At 46.2% G+C, this 16934-nt stretch overlaps 1 protein-coding gene across 1 annotated transcript in view; it reads left to right on the top strand.

Annotated features, from left to right (window-relative positions):
• Positions 1-16934, top strand: part of MYO5B (myosin VB) — a 436041-nt gene that overhangs the window by 183156 nt on the left and 235951 nt on the right. The window contains exon 4 of the mRNA XM_082255167.1: positions 3548-3692. Within this exon, the coding sequence (XP_082111293.1) occupies positions 3548-3692 (145 nt within the window). The remainder of the gene's footprint in view (positions 1-3547; positions 3693-16934) is intronic.

Here is a 16934-nt window from a genome sequence, read left to right on the forward strand (position 1 = left end):
TTTATCTGTTGCAGTAACTTAGGAAAAATGGCACCCTAAGGCATAATGCAATAGCAGGCAACAAATGCGTATTGCTTTACACCACAAGGCACATGTAAGAAATGATCAGTCTATAATTTAATGGTAGGTTTATTTTAACAGTGAGAGACAGAATAACAAAAAAAATATCCAGAAAAACGCATTTCAAAAAAGTTCTAAATTGATTTGCATTTTAGTGAGTGAAATAAGTATTTGATCCCCTATCAATCAGCAAGATTTCTGGCTCCCAGGTGATTTCTATACAGGTAATGAGCTGAGATTAGGAGCACTCTCTCAAAAGGGAGTGCTCCTAATCTCAGCTTGTTACCTGTATAAAAGACACCTGTCCACAGAAGCAATCAATTAGATTCCAGTCTCCCCACCATGGCCAAGACCAAAGAGCTGTGCAAGGATGTCAGGGACAAGATTGTAGACCTACAGAAGGCTGGAATGGGCTACAAGACCATCACCAAGCAGCTTGGTGAGAGGGTGACAACAGTTGGTGTGATTATTCACAAATGGAAGAAACACAAAATAACTGTCAGTCTCCCTCAGTCTGGGGATCCATGCAAGGTCTAACCTCGTGGAGTTTCAATGATCATGAGAACGGTGAGGAATCAGCCCAGAACTACACGGGAGAATCTTGTCAATGATCTCAAGGCAGCTGGGACCATAGTCACCAAGAAAACAATTGGTAACACACTACGCCGTGAAGGACTGAAATCCTGCAGTGCCCGCAAGGTCCCCCTGCTCAAGAAAGCACAAGTACAGGCCCGTTTGAAGTTTGTCTAATGAACATCTGAATGATTCAGAGGAGAATTGGGGGAAAGTGTTGTGGTCAGATGAGACCAAAATGGAGCTCTTTGGCATCAACTCAACTCGCCGTGTTTGGAGTAAGAATGTTGCCTATGACCTCAAGAACACCATTCCCACTGTCAAACATGGAGGTGGAAACATTATGCTTTGGGGGTGTTTTTTCTGCTAAGGTGACTGGACAACTTCACCACATCAAAGGGACAATGGGCTGGGCCATGTACCGTCAAATCTTGGGTGAGAAACTCCTTACCTCAGCCAGGGCATTGAAAATGGGTCGTGGATGGGTATTTGAGCATGACAATGACCCAAAGCACACAGCCAAGGCAAAAAAGGTGCAACTCAAAAGAAGCACATTCAGGTCCTGGTGTGGACTAGCCAGTCTCCAGACCCTAATCCCATAAAAAATATGTGAAGGGAGCTGAAGGTTTGAGTTACCAAATGTCAGCCTCGAAACATTAATGACTTGTAGGGGATCTGCAAAGAGGAGTGGGACAAAATCCCTCCTGAGATGTGTACAAACCTGGTGGCCAACTACAAGAAACATCTGACCTCTGTGATTGCCAAAAAGGTTTTTCGCAATAAGTACTAAGTCATGTTTTGCAAAGGGATCAAATACTTATTTCACTCATTAAAATGCAAATCAATTAATAACTTTTTTGAAATGCATTTTTCTGGATTTTGTTGTTATTCTGTCTCTCACTGTTAAAATAAACCTACCATTAAATTATAGACTGGATGAAATACTTTTTCCTTTACTGTATGGGAGCTGGGACAAGGACAGAAAAAAATGACAGCTGGGGTTCTAGATTTCCCTACTCTGCTAAAAAAAAAAAAAAAAAAAAATGATTTCTGTGTAAAACGTCAGCATTACAAGAAGTGAGGGGAAATCTCTTGTAGGGCTTGTTTTGATGCTTTTTTTGCTCCATAAGCTTTTGCATTCGCATACAAGTCTATAAGAATGCTAAACTCGCTTGAAGCAGGTCAAATGCACCTGTCAATGAATTCTAAATGGTCTCAGAAGTATTCAACATAAACATAAGCTCAAAGACCCATCAACACAGGCCATAATGGAACCCTGAATAGTAGTAGTAAAAACATGACAGGGGTTCTAACTTCTCCCCAACCTAAGAAAAAGTGTTTGCCTTAAAGTGGAACTGTGACCTCCAATTGAAAAAATATATGTGCTGCAGCACTAGATAGTAAGTGCTTACAGTTTTCTCTTAGTCCCAAAGCCCCACTAAGTTTTCTTTGTCCCTTAGTCTGCAAAGACCCACAAATACCTGTTGATCCTGTCAGTGAAGTCCAACTAATGCAGCTTCCTCTGATGGGGTGGCAACAATGCTGCACTGCTCCTGAATTCAGAGCAGAGTTTTCACTCTCATGTAGGCAGTGCCTGCTTGCACTATAGTGGGAGGAGAAGATGATGCAGGGGGTTGTATGGCTGTCTCCTTTAACAGGAACATACCCAAAGCCATGGCTCCACTCCAGGCTTGCTCCTTTAAACCCACGTGGACGGCCCAGGTACTGCCTACCACAGCCAATCTCCACTCTCAGTCAAAAATCAAATATAAGCCGCACTCCAAAACGTGCTTCTTCTTTCTATATTTAATTTGCCAACGAATAAAGCTGCATACATTATTGTCTCCACCTGAGACCACCTTCTTGACGCGTTTCACCACTGCTGGCTTGCTCACAAGGATAGGCAAACTGGTTTCAGGTGGAGACATTAATGTATGCACCTTTTTTCCTTTGACTAATTAATATTGAAAGAAGTGTTACGTTTTGGAGTGTGGCTTATATTTACTTTTATCAGTGGTCCTAGCTACATTTGCTGCCTTACTGGTTCTCTTCTGCCCATGTGGGTTCTCGAAGTTTCCATTGGACTTAGTGACAAATGTTCAGATTGTTTTCAGCCCTGCCCAGTTGTCTTTTGTTAAACTATCCCCCCCCCCCCCACTCCCCTCATCTCTATAACATGGACTACAGAATAATTACTGTCTAACATAAGAACCAAGTTCTTATGTTGGACTAGAGAATTGGACAGAATGAGACTCCTTGAGATAACACAGAAAGTGTATAGAGGACGCGGGACAGAGCAATGCTTCTGGCAAGTATTTATCTAATAGATATAACATAACAGTACAGTATATAGCTTTCTATGGTATATTTACCTGACCAAAAAGGAGCAAATGAAAAAAGTTTATTGTTAGGGTTTACTACACTTTAAAGCGGTAGTAAATGCTGAAGAAAACAAAATCTGGGCCCCCTGCAGGGTAATGTCATAGTGTGCTAGTGCACATCACATACTAGCACATTATGAGAGACTTACCTTAAAATGAAGCCCTCCAGTGGTGTGCTGTCATTGCGAACAGCGCTTCCATCTTCGCCTGATCTTACTGGTTGGCGGGCTCTGGCTGTTTGAATGGCAAAGTCGAAATGACGTTGTGAGCCACAACCGTGGAACAGCGCTCTGAAGGAAGAGCATACTTAATATAATGTCCCTTCAGAGCATAACGCACATGCACCAGTGATATCACCAGCTGAAAAATATGTGAATATCTCCTAAACGGTGCACATTACCTGTAGGTAAAAGCTGCAAAGTGGGTTTCACTAAGGCTGACACTTAAATGTCAATCAAATAACGTTTAAATAACTGTGACTGCACTGTAATATGATTATTCATTAACCTGGAACTTCTTTATTGTATGTATAGGTATTGTTTTAGTTGCCATAAACCCCTATGAACAGTTGCCAATCTACGGTGAAGATGTCATTTACGCGTACAGCGGCCAAAACATGGGTGACATGGATCCCCACATATTTGCTGTGGCTGAAGAAGCCTACAAGCAGATGGCCAGGTAAGGCACAATCCATCATTGATTCTTTTTTTGGTAATGTTCAATAGAAATGACCTGTCCTGTCTGCCTACCCAGAATGCTTTGTGCTTAGATCCCTGACAGCACTCCGCCAAGTGCATAGACTTCATTACTGCTTACTGCCTTAACCTAGAATGCTTTGCATGTATGACTATAGCTGCATTGTCCTAGCCATTGAATGTTCTCTGCTTAGACCCCTGGCAGCCAAATAAGTGGTATTCACCATTTTTTACTGCTCTATCCAGGATGCACCACTTCCTGCTAAATGCATGGTATTCACCAGTGTTGATTTCTGTACCTAGAATGCTTTGTACTTAGAGCCCTGACAGCACCACTGCCAACCAGATGGAAGGATTTCCCCTATTCTGACTGCCATACTTAGAATGCTTTGTGCTTAGACCCCTGACAATACCACCACCAGCTAAATGGGCAGTATTCACTAATGCTGACTGCCCTACCCAGAATGCATTGTGCTGGGATCCTCAACAGCAATCTGCCAAGTGCATACACTTACTGCATAGTACTAGCTGCTGTGGAGTGCTCTACCCAGAATGCTTTCTGCTTAGACCCCTGCCTGCATCACTGCCAGCCAAATGCACATATTTGGCTAATGATGACTGCTCTACCCAGAGTTCTTTATGCTTAGCCCCTAACAGCATCACTGCCTGTCAAATGCACATTTTTGGCCAATGATTAGTGCTCTAACCAGAATGCTTTGTGCGTAAACCCCTGAATAGCACTCCCCTGAATGATTTTTACTTGGACCCCTGTTTACTTAGATCTGTGGTCCCTAAACTGTGGCCCAGAGGCCAGATACGGCTCTTCACTTGTCCCTTTGGGGCACTATTTGCCCCACTGATATGAGGCAATATTTCTTTCACTGACACAAAACACAGTGCAGTAATTCCTGACACCAACAATGGGGCACTATTCCTCTCATTGACACACATGATGGGGCCCTACTCCTCTCATTGACACACATGATGGGGCACTATTCCTCCCACTGACACCAATGATGGGGCATTATTCTTCCCACTAATATGAGGCACTATTTCTCCAACTGACACCAAAAATGGGGCAATAATTCCTACACGGACACCAGCAATGAGGTACTATTCCTCCCACTGACACCCAACAATGAGGCACTATTTCTCCCACTGACCACCAATGATGGGGCACTATTCCTCCCACTTTCCCCCAACAATGGGGTACTATTCCTCCCACTGACCACCAATGATGGGGCAGTATTCCTCCCACTTTCCCCCAACAATGGGGTACTATTCCTCCCACTGACCACCAATGATGGGGCACTATTCCTCCCACTTTCCCCCAACAATGGGGCACTATTCCTCCCACTTTCCCCCAACAATGGGGTACTATTCCTCCCACTGACACACATGAGGCACTATTTCACCCACTGACACCAAAAACAGGGCAATAATTCCTACAATGACACCAGAAATGGGGTACTATTCCTCCCACTGACACCCAACAATGAGGCACAATTTCTCTCACTGACCCCCAATGATGGGGCACTATTCTTCCCACTCTCCCCCAACAATGGGGTACTGTTCCATCCACTGACACACATGATGGGGCACTATTCCCCCTGCTGACACCAACAATGGGGCACTATTCTTTCCACTGACCTCCAACACTGGGTTGCTATTCTTCCCACTGATACATATGATGGGGCATTATTCCTCCCACTGAAACGAATGATGGGGCACTATTCCTCCCGCTGAAACGAATGATGGGGCACTATTCCTCCCGCTGAAATGAATGATGGGGCACTATTCCCCCCCCCCCCCCGCTGAAATGAATGATGGGGCACCATTCCTCCCGCTGAAATGAATGATGGGGCATTGTTTACTCCCATTGGCCACAGTCCAGCCCACCTGAAATCTGAAGCACACTAAACTGGCCGTTTGTTTAGAAGGTTTGGAGACTCTTGACCGCACCACTGCCAGCCAAATGCATGAAAGTCACCAATTCTGACTGCTCTTCCCAGAATGCTTTGTGCTTAAACCCCTGCCAGCCAAATGCACAGTTTTGGCCAATGACTGCTGTACCCAGAATGCTTTGCTCTTAGATTCTTGGCAGCCGTGTCCCTTGCAATGTCGCAGTGCCTCCAAATCCGAGCGCTCTGTCACTGTATACCAACTTTGCAAACAATCTAAACTGACAATTAAGTGGCTTGGCTGTATTCCCTGCAGACGTCGTTTAATTGCTTTTCAGCATGAATATTCACAGCCATAAAACCCATCAAGATTTATAGCTGAAAATAAATTCAGTTACAGAGCCGCTCTGTGTTTTTGGAAGTAAAATGCGCTCAGTCTGTGCGGAGGGCCGGGATGGAGAAAGCATTTGCATAGATCACAGAGGGAATAATGCACAGCAGCTGTCCAGAGGGAAACCTTTAAAAATCAGGACAAAGCTGCATGGTTCTCCCCAGAGAGTCCAATAATATTAAATATTAAAAGGATCTTTTGTGTGTGAGAGTCTTATCAGAGCCGAGTGCCAGTGACATGTATTGTGTCCCATCTGGGGCATTGTTATCACCGCTGGCCTCCTGTGCCTCTATCACCATTGCGGTCCTTATCAGACTGGTTACAGTGTAGGTGGGATGAAGTAGAACTTCTGTTTTGTTACAAATAAAATCAATGGCATCCAGGTCAACCACAATACATAGAGGTTACCCAACTTCGCTCACCTGCATCTGTTCTATAAATAAGTAAATGAATACTAACTCTGAGGTTCTGCTCTATTGTAATTATAGTAAAAATTATAGTAAAAATGTAATTGAATGTTAAAAGTAAATAAACTTTTGAAGTACTTTTGAACAACAATCATTAAATCATTGATGTACAATTGTTCATATGAACGTTCGTTCAATGAATCTACTAGGTTATTGCCAGCGTGAGGACTGCTAAGCTTCAGTAAATTACATTGTTCTTGGGTTTGGATGTCCTTTTAAAGTTCTGGGGCCCTTTGGTATATGATGTGCAGCCCTGGGACCTCAGCAGTCTGTAGTGGGAACATTGATTAGGGTAATAGCATTTTTCTCTACTAGTACCATGTAATATATTCCCAGTTTCATATGGTCTTCTGCAGCATATCCCCAACCAGAAATGTATCCTGTCCTAAATCTCTGACCCTCATTTTCTCTATTAGTTCTGCAGTCTGTGACAGTCCTCTCAAGCATGACATACATGTTGTCACAAGAATTGGGACGCCTGCCTTTACACGTTCATGAACTTTAATGGCATCCCAGTCTTAGTCCGTAGGGTTCAATCTTGAGTTGGCCGCCCTTTCCAGCTATAACAGCTTTGACTTTTCTAGGAAGGCTGTCCACAAGGTTTAGGAGTGTGTCTATGGGAATGTTTGACCATTCTTCCAGAAGCACTTTGGGAAGTCAGGCACTCATGTTGGAGAGAAGACCTGGCTCCCAAAGGTGTTCTGTCAGATTGAGGTCAGGACTCTGTGCAGGCCAGTCAAGTTCCTCCACCCCCAAAACTCACTCATCCATGTCTTTATGGACTTTGCTTTGTGCACTGGTCCAAATCATTTGGTGGAGGGGGGATTATGGTGTGGGGTTGTTTTTCAGGGGTTGGGCTTGGCCCCTTAGTTCCAGTGAAGGGAACTCTTAAGGCATCAGCATACCAAGACATTTTGGGCAGTTCGATGCTCCAAACTTTGTGGGAACAGTTTGGGGATGGCTCCTTCCTGTTTCAACATGACTGCGCACCAGTGCACATAGCAATGTCCATAAAGGCATAGATGAACGAGTTTGGGGTGGAGGAACTTGTCCTGACCTTAAATTAATAGAACGCCTTTGGGATAAATTATAGCAGAGACTGTGAGCCAGGCCTTCTCATCCAACATCATTGCCTGACCTCACAAATGCGCTTCTGGAAGAATGATCAAACATTCCCATAGCACACTCCTAAACCTTGTGGCCTTCCCAGAAGAGTTGAAGCTGTTAGATCTACAAAGGGTGGGCCAACTCAATATTGAACCCTACGGACTAAGACTGGGATGCCATTAAAGTTCACGTGAAGAGCTGCCTGCAGTTTTTGTACAAGGACAGTTTATTTCCACTTTAAAACACAGGTACTTTATCATTTTCTTGCCCCACTGCCCTGACCTAACCCACCCTCCTGCTCCACAGATACATACTAACCTTGATCTAGCGGCCATGTTTTTGCTGTTTACATCCAGCAGTGCAAGTCTTCACTGTTCTGGCCGTCCCTGTGCATTGCAGCCCCAGAGACTTCTGTGTGGCTGTGACCTGAGGCCAGGAGATCAGAGAGGATCCCATAGAAGTCTGTGGGGCTGTAATGTGCACGACCGAAAATACTTGCAATGCTGGATGTAAACTAACAGCAAAACTACCACGGTTGGATGGAGGTCTGTGTATCTGTGGAGGGGGGAGGGAGGTTGGTTAGGTTGGGGGAATAGAACAAAAAGGATAAATGTGTTTTGTTTTTGACAACACTGAAGAAATGACACTTTGCTACAATGTAAAGTAGTGAGTGTACAGCTTGTATAACAGTGTAAATTTGCTGTCCCCTCAAAATAACTCAACACACAGCCATTAATGTCTAAAGCGCTGGCAGCAAAAGTGATCTGGGCTTCCCCAGCCTCTCACAGATGAGACCCGGGCCTCCCCAGCCTCTCACAGAAGAGACCCGGGCCTCACCAGCCTCTCGCAGAGGCAACCCGGGCCTCACCAGCCTCTCGCAGAGGAGACCCGGGCCTCACCAGCCTCTCGCAGAGGCAACCCGGGCCTCACCAGCCTCTCGCAGAGGCAACCCGGGCCTCACCAGCCTCTCGCAGAGGCGACCCGGGCCTCACCAGCCTCTCGCAGAGGCGACCCGGGCCTCACCAGCCTCTCGCAGAGGCGACCCGGGCCTCACCAGCCTCTCGCAGAGGAGACCCGGGCCTCACCAGCCTCTCGCAGAGGCGACCCAGGCCTCACCAGCCTCCCGCAGAGGCGACCCGGGCCTCACCAGCCTTTCACACATGAGACCCGGGCCTCCCCAGCCTCTCACAGATGAGACCAGGGCCTCCCCAGCCTCTCACAGAAGAGACCCGGGCCTCTCACTGAAGAGACCCGGGCCTCACCAACCTCTCAAAGAAGAGACCCGGGCCTCACCAACCTCTCACAGAGGAGACCCGGGCCTCACCAACCTCTCGCAGAGGAGACCCGGGCCTCACCAACCTCTCGCAGAGGAGACCCGGGCCTCACCAGCCTCTCGCAGAGGCGACCCGGGCCTCACCAGCCTCTCACAGAGGAGACCCGGGCCTCACCAGCCTCTCGCAGAGGCGACCCAGGCCTCACCAGCCTCCCGCAGAGGCGACCGGGGCCTCACCAGCCTCTCGCAGAGGCGACCCGGGCCTCACCAGCCTCTCCACATGAGACCCGGGCCTCCCCAGCCTCTCACAGAGGAGACCCGGGCCTCCGCAGCCTCTCGCAGGGAAGACCCGGGCCTCCGCAGCCTCTCGCAGGGGAGACCCGGGCCTCCGCAGCCTCTCGCAGGGGAGACCCGGGCCTCCGCAGCCTCTCGCAGGGGAGACCCGGGCCTCCGCTGCCTCTCGCAGGGGAGACCCGGGCCTCCGCAGCCTCTCGCAGGGGAGACCCGGGCCTCCGCAGCCTCTCGCAGGGGAGACCCGGGCTTCCGCAGCCTCTCGCAGGGGAGACCCGGGCCTCCGCAGCCTCTCGCAGGGGAGACCCGGGCCTCCGCTGCCTCTCGCAGGGGAGACCCGGGCCTCCGCAGCCTCTCGCAGGGGAGACCCGGGCCTCCGCAGCCTCTCGCAGGGGAGACCCGGGCTTCCGCAGCCTCTCGCAGGGGAGACTCGGGCCTCAGCAGCCTCTCACAGATGAGATTGGGTGTCACCAGCCTCTCACAGATGAGGTTGGGTCACTCCTGTCCATCAACTTTGCTTGCCATAAGCCACTTAACTTTGAGACTCGTTTAATGCAGAATAAACATATTCACAAGCCCAGAGAATCTTGCTTTGTCCTTTTCTTACCCACTGCATGTCATGACCGACACCTCTATCTTAAATTGGGGGCTGGCTGTCTCTCCCTCATTTGCAAAGTCAGCCCCCTGATGATGCTCACTTGATACTGTGTATGCGCAAATGTTCCGAAGGTCTTGAATAGGGATGAGCTTGTGAGTGTTCATATCCTATTCCATACCCATGTGAGCGAGCCTGCCAGGAGGTTGTCACTTTACTGGGTCAATCATAAGCAGCCAGGGCATTCCCTGCTCTGTAGCTGCATGTATACACGACCCTTGTATACATGCAGCTGCGGGGCCGGGAACACTTTGGCCGCAAATATTTAGCGCAGTACAGGTGACACCTTCCTGTTGTGTTTGGACAAAAATTTAAACACACCCATGCTCATCCTTAAGCCTCGTACACACGCAGCGATTATCGGCCAACCGATCGGCCGACTTTTGTCCAGTGTTGTTGTGTTGGTTGAAATGTGCTCTAGACTGCACACGAATTTTCTCGGCCAACAAAAATCTACTTCAGAAGTGATGTCATGTGATGGTTTACTTTCCGTGTGTTTTTTCTTCTCTGAGCATGCCCAGTCTTGCTCATCAGATTTTTATCTGCCGAAATCTGTACTGACTGACGGAAAATCGGCCGTTGTGGTGACGGCCAACAAAAATTTTATAGCCTGCACACCAGATTTTATTCGGCCGAAAAGTCGGAGTCGGTTGTCGAAAGCATCATACTAACAAGCCGAAAATCGGGCGATCGGACTTTGGCCGAAAATTCACGGCCAACTATCGATGCGTGTGTACGGGGCTTAAGTCTTTTTAATGACACCACCTGAAATAGCTTAATATCTCTGATCCACAGCCTCCTGGGTTGTGTGACATATACCAGGAGGCTGCGGACAGCCTTGCCTAGGCAAGGAATCCAAAATGGGGGGCCACATTGGGAAAAAGAGATATTTGATAAAAGAAAAATATTGATTATCTTCAATTCTGAAAAAGAGGGGTGGTAGGGAGTACAGGAGGGGAAGTTGAGTTTCTGAGTGGAGGTCTGCTTTAAGGTAACCATTAAATTTGCTTATTGGAAAGATTTAATTTATTGCATGTCATAGGGATTCTGATATTCCTTAGAAAAGGAGTTCTCTGTGGTGAACTGGACTGACTGTCTGAATTAAGGGAAATCTAATTGGTTACTACAATTGCTCTATGACTACTTTATTGAGCTGGGACAGCTTGGCATGTGCAGATCGCAAATGGTTGCACAGTAACCAGCTCTGCTGTATTTCTGCTTGCTCTGTATTTATCTATCTCTGGGGCATAGATTACAATACAAACACTGCAATATAAATGCATGAAAAATGTGAATTTATAAAAACAGCAAATAAAGTTGCAGCTCACGATGCTGAAATAGTGTTTTTGCCTCCTTAATGGTTTTCTTTTGGTTTGCTGTGCGTTTTATTATCTTCTGCTGGGAAAAAATGAGATAAATAGAAGGTTTAAATTCCCACTGAATGTTCTGTATATTCCTACTGGGGGCTGAAGGTTTTATATTTGTATGTCATTTCATTTTTCTTTTAGTATATGGTAACAAAGGGCAGAAAGTATAAAAGGTGTGACAATAAAATAAAGAAGCTGTAAAAGTGTGTTATGGGAATCCAGCATAGGCTATATAGAAAAGGACTATCAGTGTCACAAAACTGGGAAAAAGAGTCATGTTTAATACTGTGTTGTAATAATTTTCAAACATTTTTCATCAAGATGAGATTAGGACCTCACCAGTCTTTCATAGATGAGATTTCGGCCTCACCAGTCACAGGCCCTAATACCTTTCAGGAAAGACCTGGACTTCACCAGTCTCTTTTAAATAGGACCCGGGCCTCACCAGTCTCTCACGGAAAAAACTTGGTTCTCTTTAATCTCTCAACAGACAAGACCTGGGTTTCTCCAGTCTTTCATACATGAGACCTGGGCTTCTCCAGTCTCTCATAGATGAGACCTGGGCCTCTCCAGTCTCTCATAGATCAGACCTGGGCCTCTCCAGTCTCTCATAGATGAGACCTGGGCCTCTCCAGTCTCTCATAGATGAGACCTGGGCTTCTCCAGTCTCTCATAGATCAGACCTGGGCCTCTCCAGTCTCTCATAGATGAGACCTGGGCCTCTCCAGTCTCTCATAGATGAGACCTGGGCTTCTCCAGTCTCTCATAGATGAGACCTGGGCCTCTCCCGTCTCTCATAGATGAGACCTGGGCCTCTCCCGTCTCTCATAGATGAGACCTGAGCCTATCCAGTCTCTCATAGATGAGACCTGGGCCTCTCCCGTCTCTCATAATTGAGACCTGGGCCTCTCCAGTCTCTCATAGATGAGACCTGGGCCTCTCCAGTCTCTCATAGATGAGACCTGAGCCTCTCCAGTCTCTCATAGATGAGACCTGAGCCTCTCCAGTCTCTCACAGAGAATACCTGGGCATCAGGACTTTCTCACAAATGAGACTTGGGCCTCACCAGTCTCTCACAATTGAAACCTGGGCCTCACCGGCATCTCACCAATGAGACCTGGACCTCACCAGCCTCTCACAGATGAGACTGGTTGTCACCGGCCTTTCACAAATGAGACCTGGACATCACAAACCTCTTGCAACTAGGATCTGGGGTTGCCAGCCTTTCAGTGAGGAGACCCAGACCTTGCAATTTTTTTTTTCAAATAAGAACCCGTCTTCACTAGTCTCTCAAAGATGATATCTGGGTCTCTTCAGTCTCTTACTCATGAAGACCTTCACATAGAATCTTGAGCACGCAGAGAACATAAATCCAGGTGTTTGAACATGGCAAGCACTGGACTGGGTTCTCCTGTTGCCTGCAGTTTAGTGTTATTTCTGTAAAAATACACTTGAGTAAATCTGAAACTGGCAAAGGAGCACAGGGCTTTAGGTTTACATCCATGCATTGCCGGAATGAACCAGCGCACCCCACTTTCTTTGGTCAGAAGCCTGTGATCTGGAAACTGATGCTTGTGATTCAGGAGGTCTATTCCCAAACACATCTACTGCATGCCCCTTACTGCCTCCTACATAAAGCCTATCGGCAGGATCAACAGGTGATAAACCTATGTTACAGGAGAGACTCTATAAAACAAAACCTGTTATGTTAATGTTACTGGGAGGCTGAATCATGTGTCATGTTTGATTTTGCCTGTAGTTCTACTTTAAATTTTGATAAGTCCCCAGATGGGAAAGATTCCATCCCAGTGACTGTGCTGATATGTGTTACAAAGTAATATATTCAGAATTTCCAATTAAACACAAATGCAGATTGGTGTAATTATTCTGCCTGACTGCTCTTCAATAGCTGTTCACTTAACAATGTGAATCTTTCATTAGCGAGCCTTTAATCCGTGAACCAGAAGGATGCAAGTGAATATGTTGGGTGATATGATTAGACCATTTAGGAACTCTATCATCTCTGCCCTGACAAATTCCAGCAATAGTAACATTTTGGCCATATTATCTTAATTCTTCTCAGTGATGTTTTATGGCAATAATATTTTACTTGAAGTGGATGTAAACCCTATTCATGAAATCTGACCTGGGCAAATATATCTGTAGTGTTTACCTATCTCTCTCCAAAGACCTAAGTCCTGTGTCTTTCTGCTGCTCTGTTTCTTAGAGTTCTCAGACACAGGAGATAAAGCAACTGGAAATTTTTGTCGGGGGAGGGACTTGCATGGCAGTGCAAGTTTCTTCCTTCCTCTGCCTATGTGGAGGGGGTGGTGTGTCCCTTTCCTCCAATCAGCTCATACACAGTGTATGCCCAGACTCCACACCCATTGCTGAAACAGGAAGAAAAATTCTAACACAATTTGCACTTTCTATAGAGTGTAGAAAGCGGAAGACAGCAGATATACAAATAAAACTTATATAGGGAGATTTGTTTCATCTTGGTGTATCACCTGAGGCTGTTCAATTCACTGGGTTATGTGAGGGTTTATATCTACTTTAAAGCGGAAGTAAACCCATTGATTTAACAGTTTCAAAAAGCAGTTACATTTCTGGCACATGCCAGGAATGTAACTCACATTGCTTGTGCTCTCAACCAAACTGTCAAACCATCCAATGGCTGGTGTAATAACTGATCACATGTGCAGCATCCATGGCAATTGAAGATTAAACAGAGGCCAAGTTGGGAGCATCCTTAGCTGAAAACGATAGGAGGGTTTACTTCCAATGTAAGGTAAATTTCAAAATGGGTAAAAGTGCAGTGCGATAGAGCGGCATGATTAATCGTTAAAAAATTGCGATCTCGATTCACCCCCCTCCCCCATGATCTTAATCCTGCATTTTCACGATTCATACAGTGCAGAGCCCTTCTTTGCTGACTCACAACTGTAAAAAAAAAAAAAAAAAGCCTTCAGCAAAGGTTTATCAACATTGCTCAGCGCTGAGAGATCACTATAAACAATGTATCGTTGTTTCTAATTTGCTTAATGGTAATCTATGCTGCTTTCAAAATCCACCTTTAACTGCAACTGAATTATTGTTTTTAATTTGCTTAATGGTAACCTATGCTGCTTTCAAATTCTTTACTTCTGTCCCTAAAACACTGATTATTGTGCTTTATTATGGCGCTTTTCCACTGCATGGAACCAAACGGTTCGGGTCGCTTTTGTGCTTTTCCACTGCTGGTACCGCATGGTACGGTGTCGGAACGGTTCAGTACGGTACGGTACGGTGGCGCTTTTCCACTGCATGGAACCGAACGGTACGGCTCTCAAAAACAGTACCACCTCGATTGTGGTTCCAAGAGGTACCATACCCGGTACCATATCCCACAATCCTTTGCATGCAGTCACTACTAGCCACTAATTGGTCAGAGAATCGTTGTTATCCCACCCACTTAACTTTAGTACTACTTTAGTGGAAAAGCAAACCATACCGTACCGTACCGAACCGTTCCAACACCGTACCATGCGGTACCAGCAGTGGAAAAGCAAACCAGGCCAAGCAGGGCCGAGTAGAGCTGAGCCGGTACTTGCAGTGGAAAAGCGCCATTATTATCTATACCTAAATTATGAGCTGATCTTCTCTTTATTGTCCTGCTGCTCTTGTTGTCTGTCTTTGGTGTGAGAAGTTTGTCCTGTTAGCTATGTGATCATCCGATGCAATCCTAATTGATTATTTGGCAATACCCCCACCCTACTCAATATAAATGTAGGCGCTTTCTATGGGATGCACTGGCAGGGATTGCATTGGCAACTATCGTCTTGGATAAAGTATTAACCCCTTCCCACGAATTGACATAGCTCTACGTCGGCTCAGAGAAGTGGTTGTACCGGGGTGATGCCTGCAGTTAGAGGCATCATCCCGATACCATTTTTTAGAGCCAGCGGTCGGCTTTCAGGTGATGATGGGCGATGCGGCTCGGGAGCCACTTAGCCGTTACCCAGTGAGCGGGAGATAACAACCCCCCGCCGCCTTCCGCGGCTCTGACCGGGTCTCCTGTCCCACCGGGAGACCTGAGCAACCAGCTGGCATGTCCGTCGGCTGATTCGGCTTTGATCGGGTCTCCCATGTAGTAACCCGGAAGCCGCTTCATGACGTCACGTCCGGGTTACTCGGCGGCTAAAGGCGCCGAATTTAAAAAACTGTCAGTATTCAAAAATGCAGATTTCAGCATTTTGAATACATTGAAGTGCAGTGGAGGGGTCTGGGGTCTTTTACACCCCCGATCCCTCCATAAAGAGTACCTGTTACTGCCTATTACTGTCACAAGGGATGTTTACATTGCTTGCGACAGCAATAAAAGTGATCAGATTTTTATTTTTTTTTTAAACTGTGCTAAAATTCAAAAATTAAATAAAACAATTAGGAGAGAAAAAATTAAATTGAAAGTGCCCCCGTTGCTTTGAGCTCTAGAAAAAGAAGTCACGCCCGCAAATAACAAAAGCGCTGTTCAAACCACACGTGAGGTATCGCCGCGATTGCCAGAGCGAGAGCAATAATTCTAAAAAAATGAGCTACTCTGTAACTCTAAATTGGTAACCGTTAAAAATTTTTTAAAACGCTCCTTAAACTGTCTCTCCTTCACTCCTCTTCTCCGCCCCACAGCTTATATATATCAACCTAACTCCTGTCCTCACCTTATTACTGCACTCATCAACTCCTGCTAATTCTGAACTCACACACCAATAAAACCTCCAGGACACTGGGACGTGTCCCCCCATATAATTCACATTACCATGTCACCTCTCTCACCCTTCTGCTTCTCCTAACCTCTGAAGATATTTCCCCAAATCCTAAACCATCATCATTTACCTTTGGCCAACATACCCGGCACCCCCTATCCTCTGACAGCAGCCGAAATCCACAAAACCTGGTTTCTATTTCTCTTCTGCCTAGAACCAGCCTCCCCTTCTCCTGTGCCCTTTGGAATGCCTGCTCTGTTTGCAACAAACTCACCTCTGTCCATAACCTATTTATCACAAACTCCTTCAACCTACCTGCAATTACTGAGACCTGGCTTCAAGAATCTGACTTTTTCCTTCTCCTGCTGCCCTCTCCCATGGTGGCCTCCTGTGGACTCACTCTCCCAGGCCTAGTGGTTGGAAAGGAGTCAGGGTTGGAATCCTCCTTTACCCTCAATGCACTTTTCGGGTTCCTCATCCAACCCCTCTATCCCTCTCCTCATTTGAAGCTCACTGTAGTTGTTTTTTTTCTCCAGTTTTGTTGAGAATTACTGTGATCTATTGGCCTCCTGGACCAGTATCAGGCTTCCTTGATTACTTTTCTGCCTGGCTTTCCTACTTTCTCTCTTCTGATATTCCAACAATCATTCTTGGTGACTTCAACATCCCTATTAATGTTAACACTCCCACTACTTCTAAATTTCTGAGCCTAACCTCCTCTTTTGACCCAAAACAAAGGACACACTCTTCTACTCACTCTGATGGCAACTGCCTCAACCTCATGTTCTTCTACCTATGCACTCCTTGCAACCTCTTCAACATTCCTTTCCTTCTCTTTGATCACCTTTTTAGTTTCACCCTTTCCTTGTCTTCCTTCTTCTTGCCTTCCAACTACCAAACAATTACCTGTAGAAACCTTCGCCATCTTAACCCTTCACTTCTTTTTTCTGCTACAGATTGTCTCTATGACAAAATCTCATCCCTGTCCTGCTCCAACCTGCCAACGTCTGTCTCTAACAGTTCACTGTCAT

This window comes from Pelophylax lessonae (assembly GCF_965119305.1).
Source record: "Pelophylax lessonae genome assembly, chromosome: 1".
In the NCBI taxonomy this organism is placed as follows: Eukaryota; Metazoa; Chordata; class Amphibia; order Anura; family Ranidae; genus Pelophylax; species Pelophylax lessonae.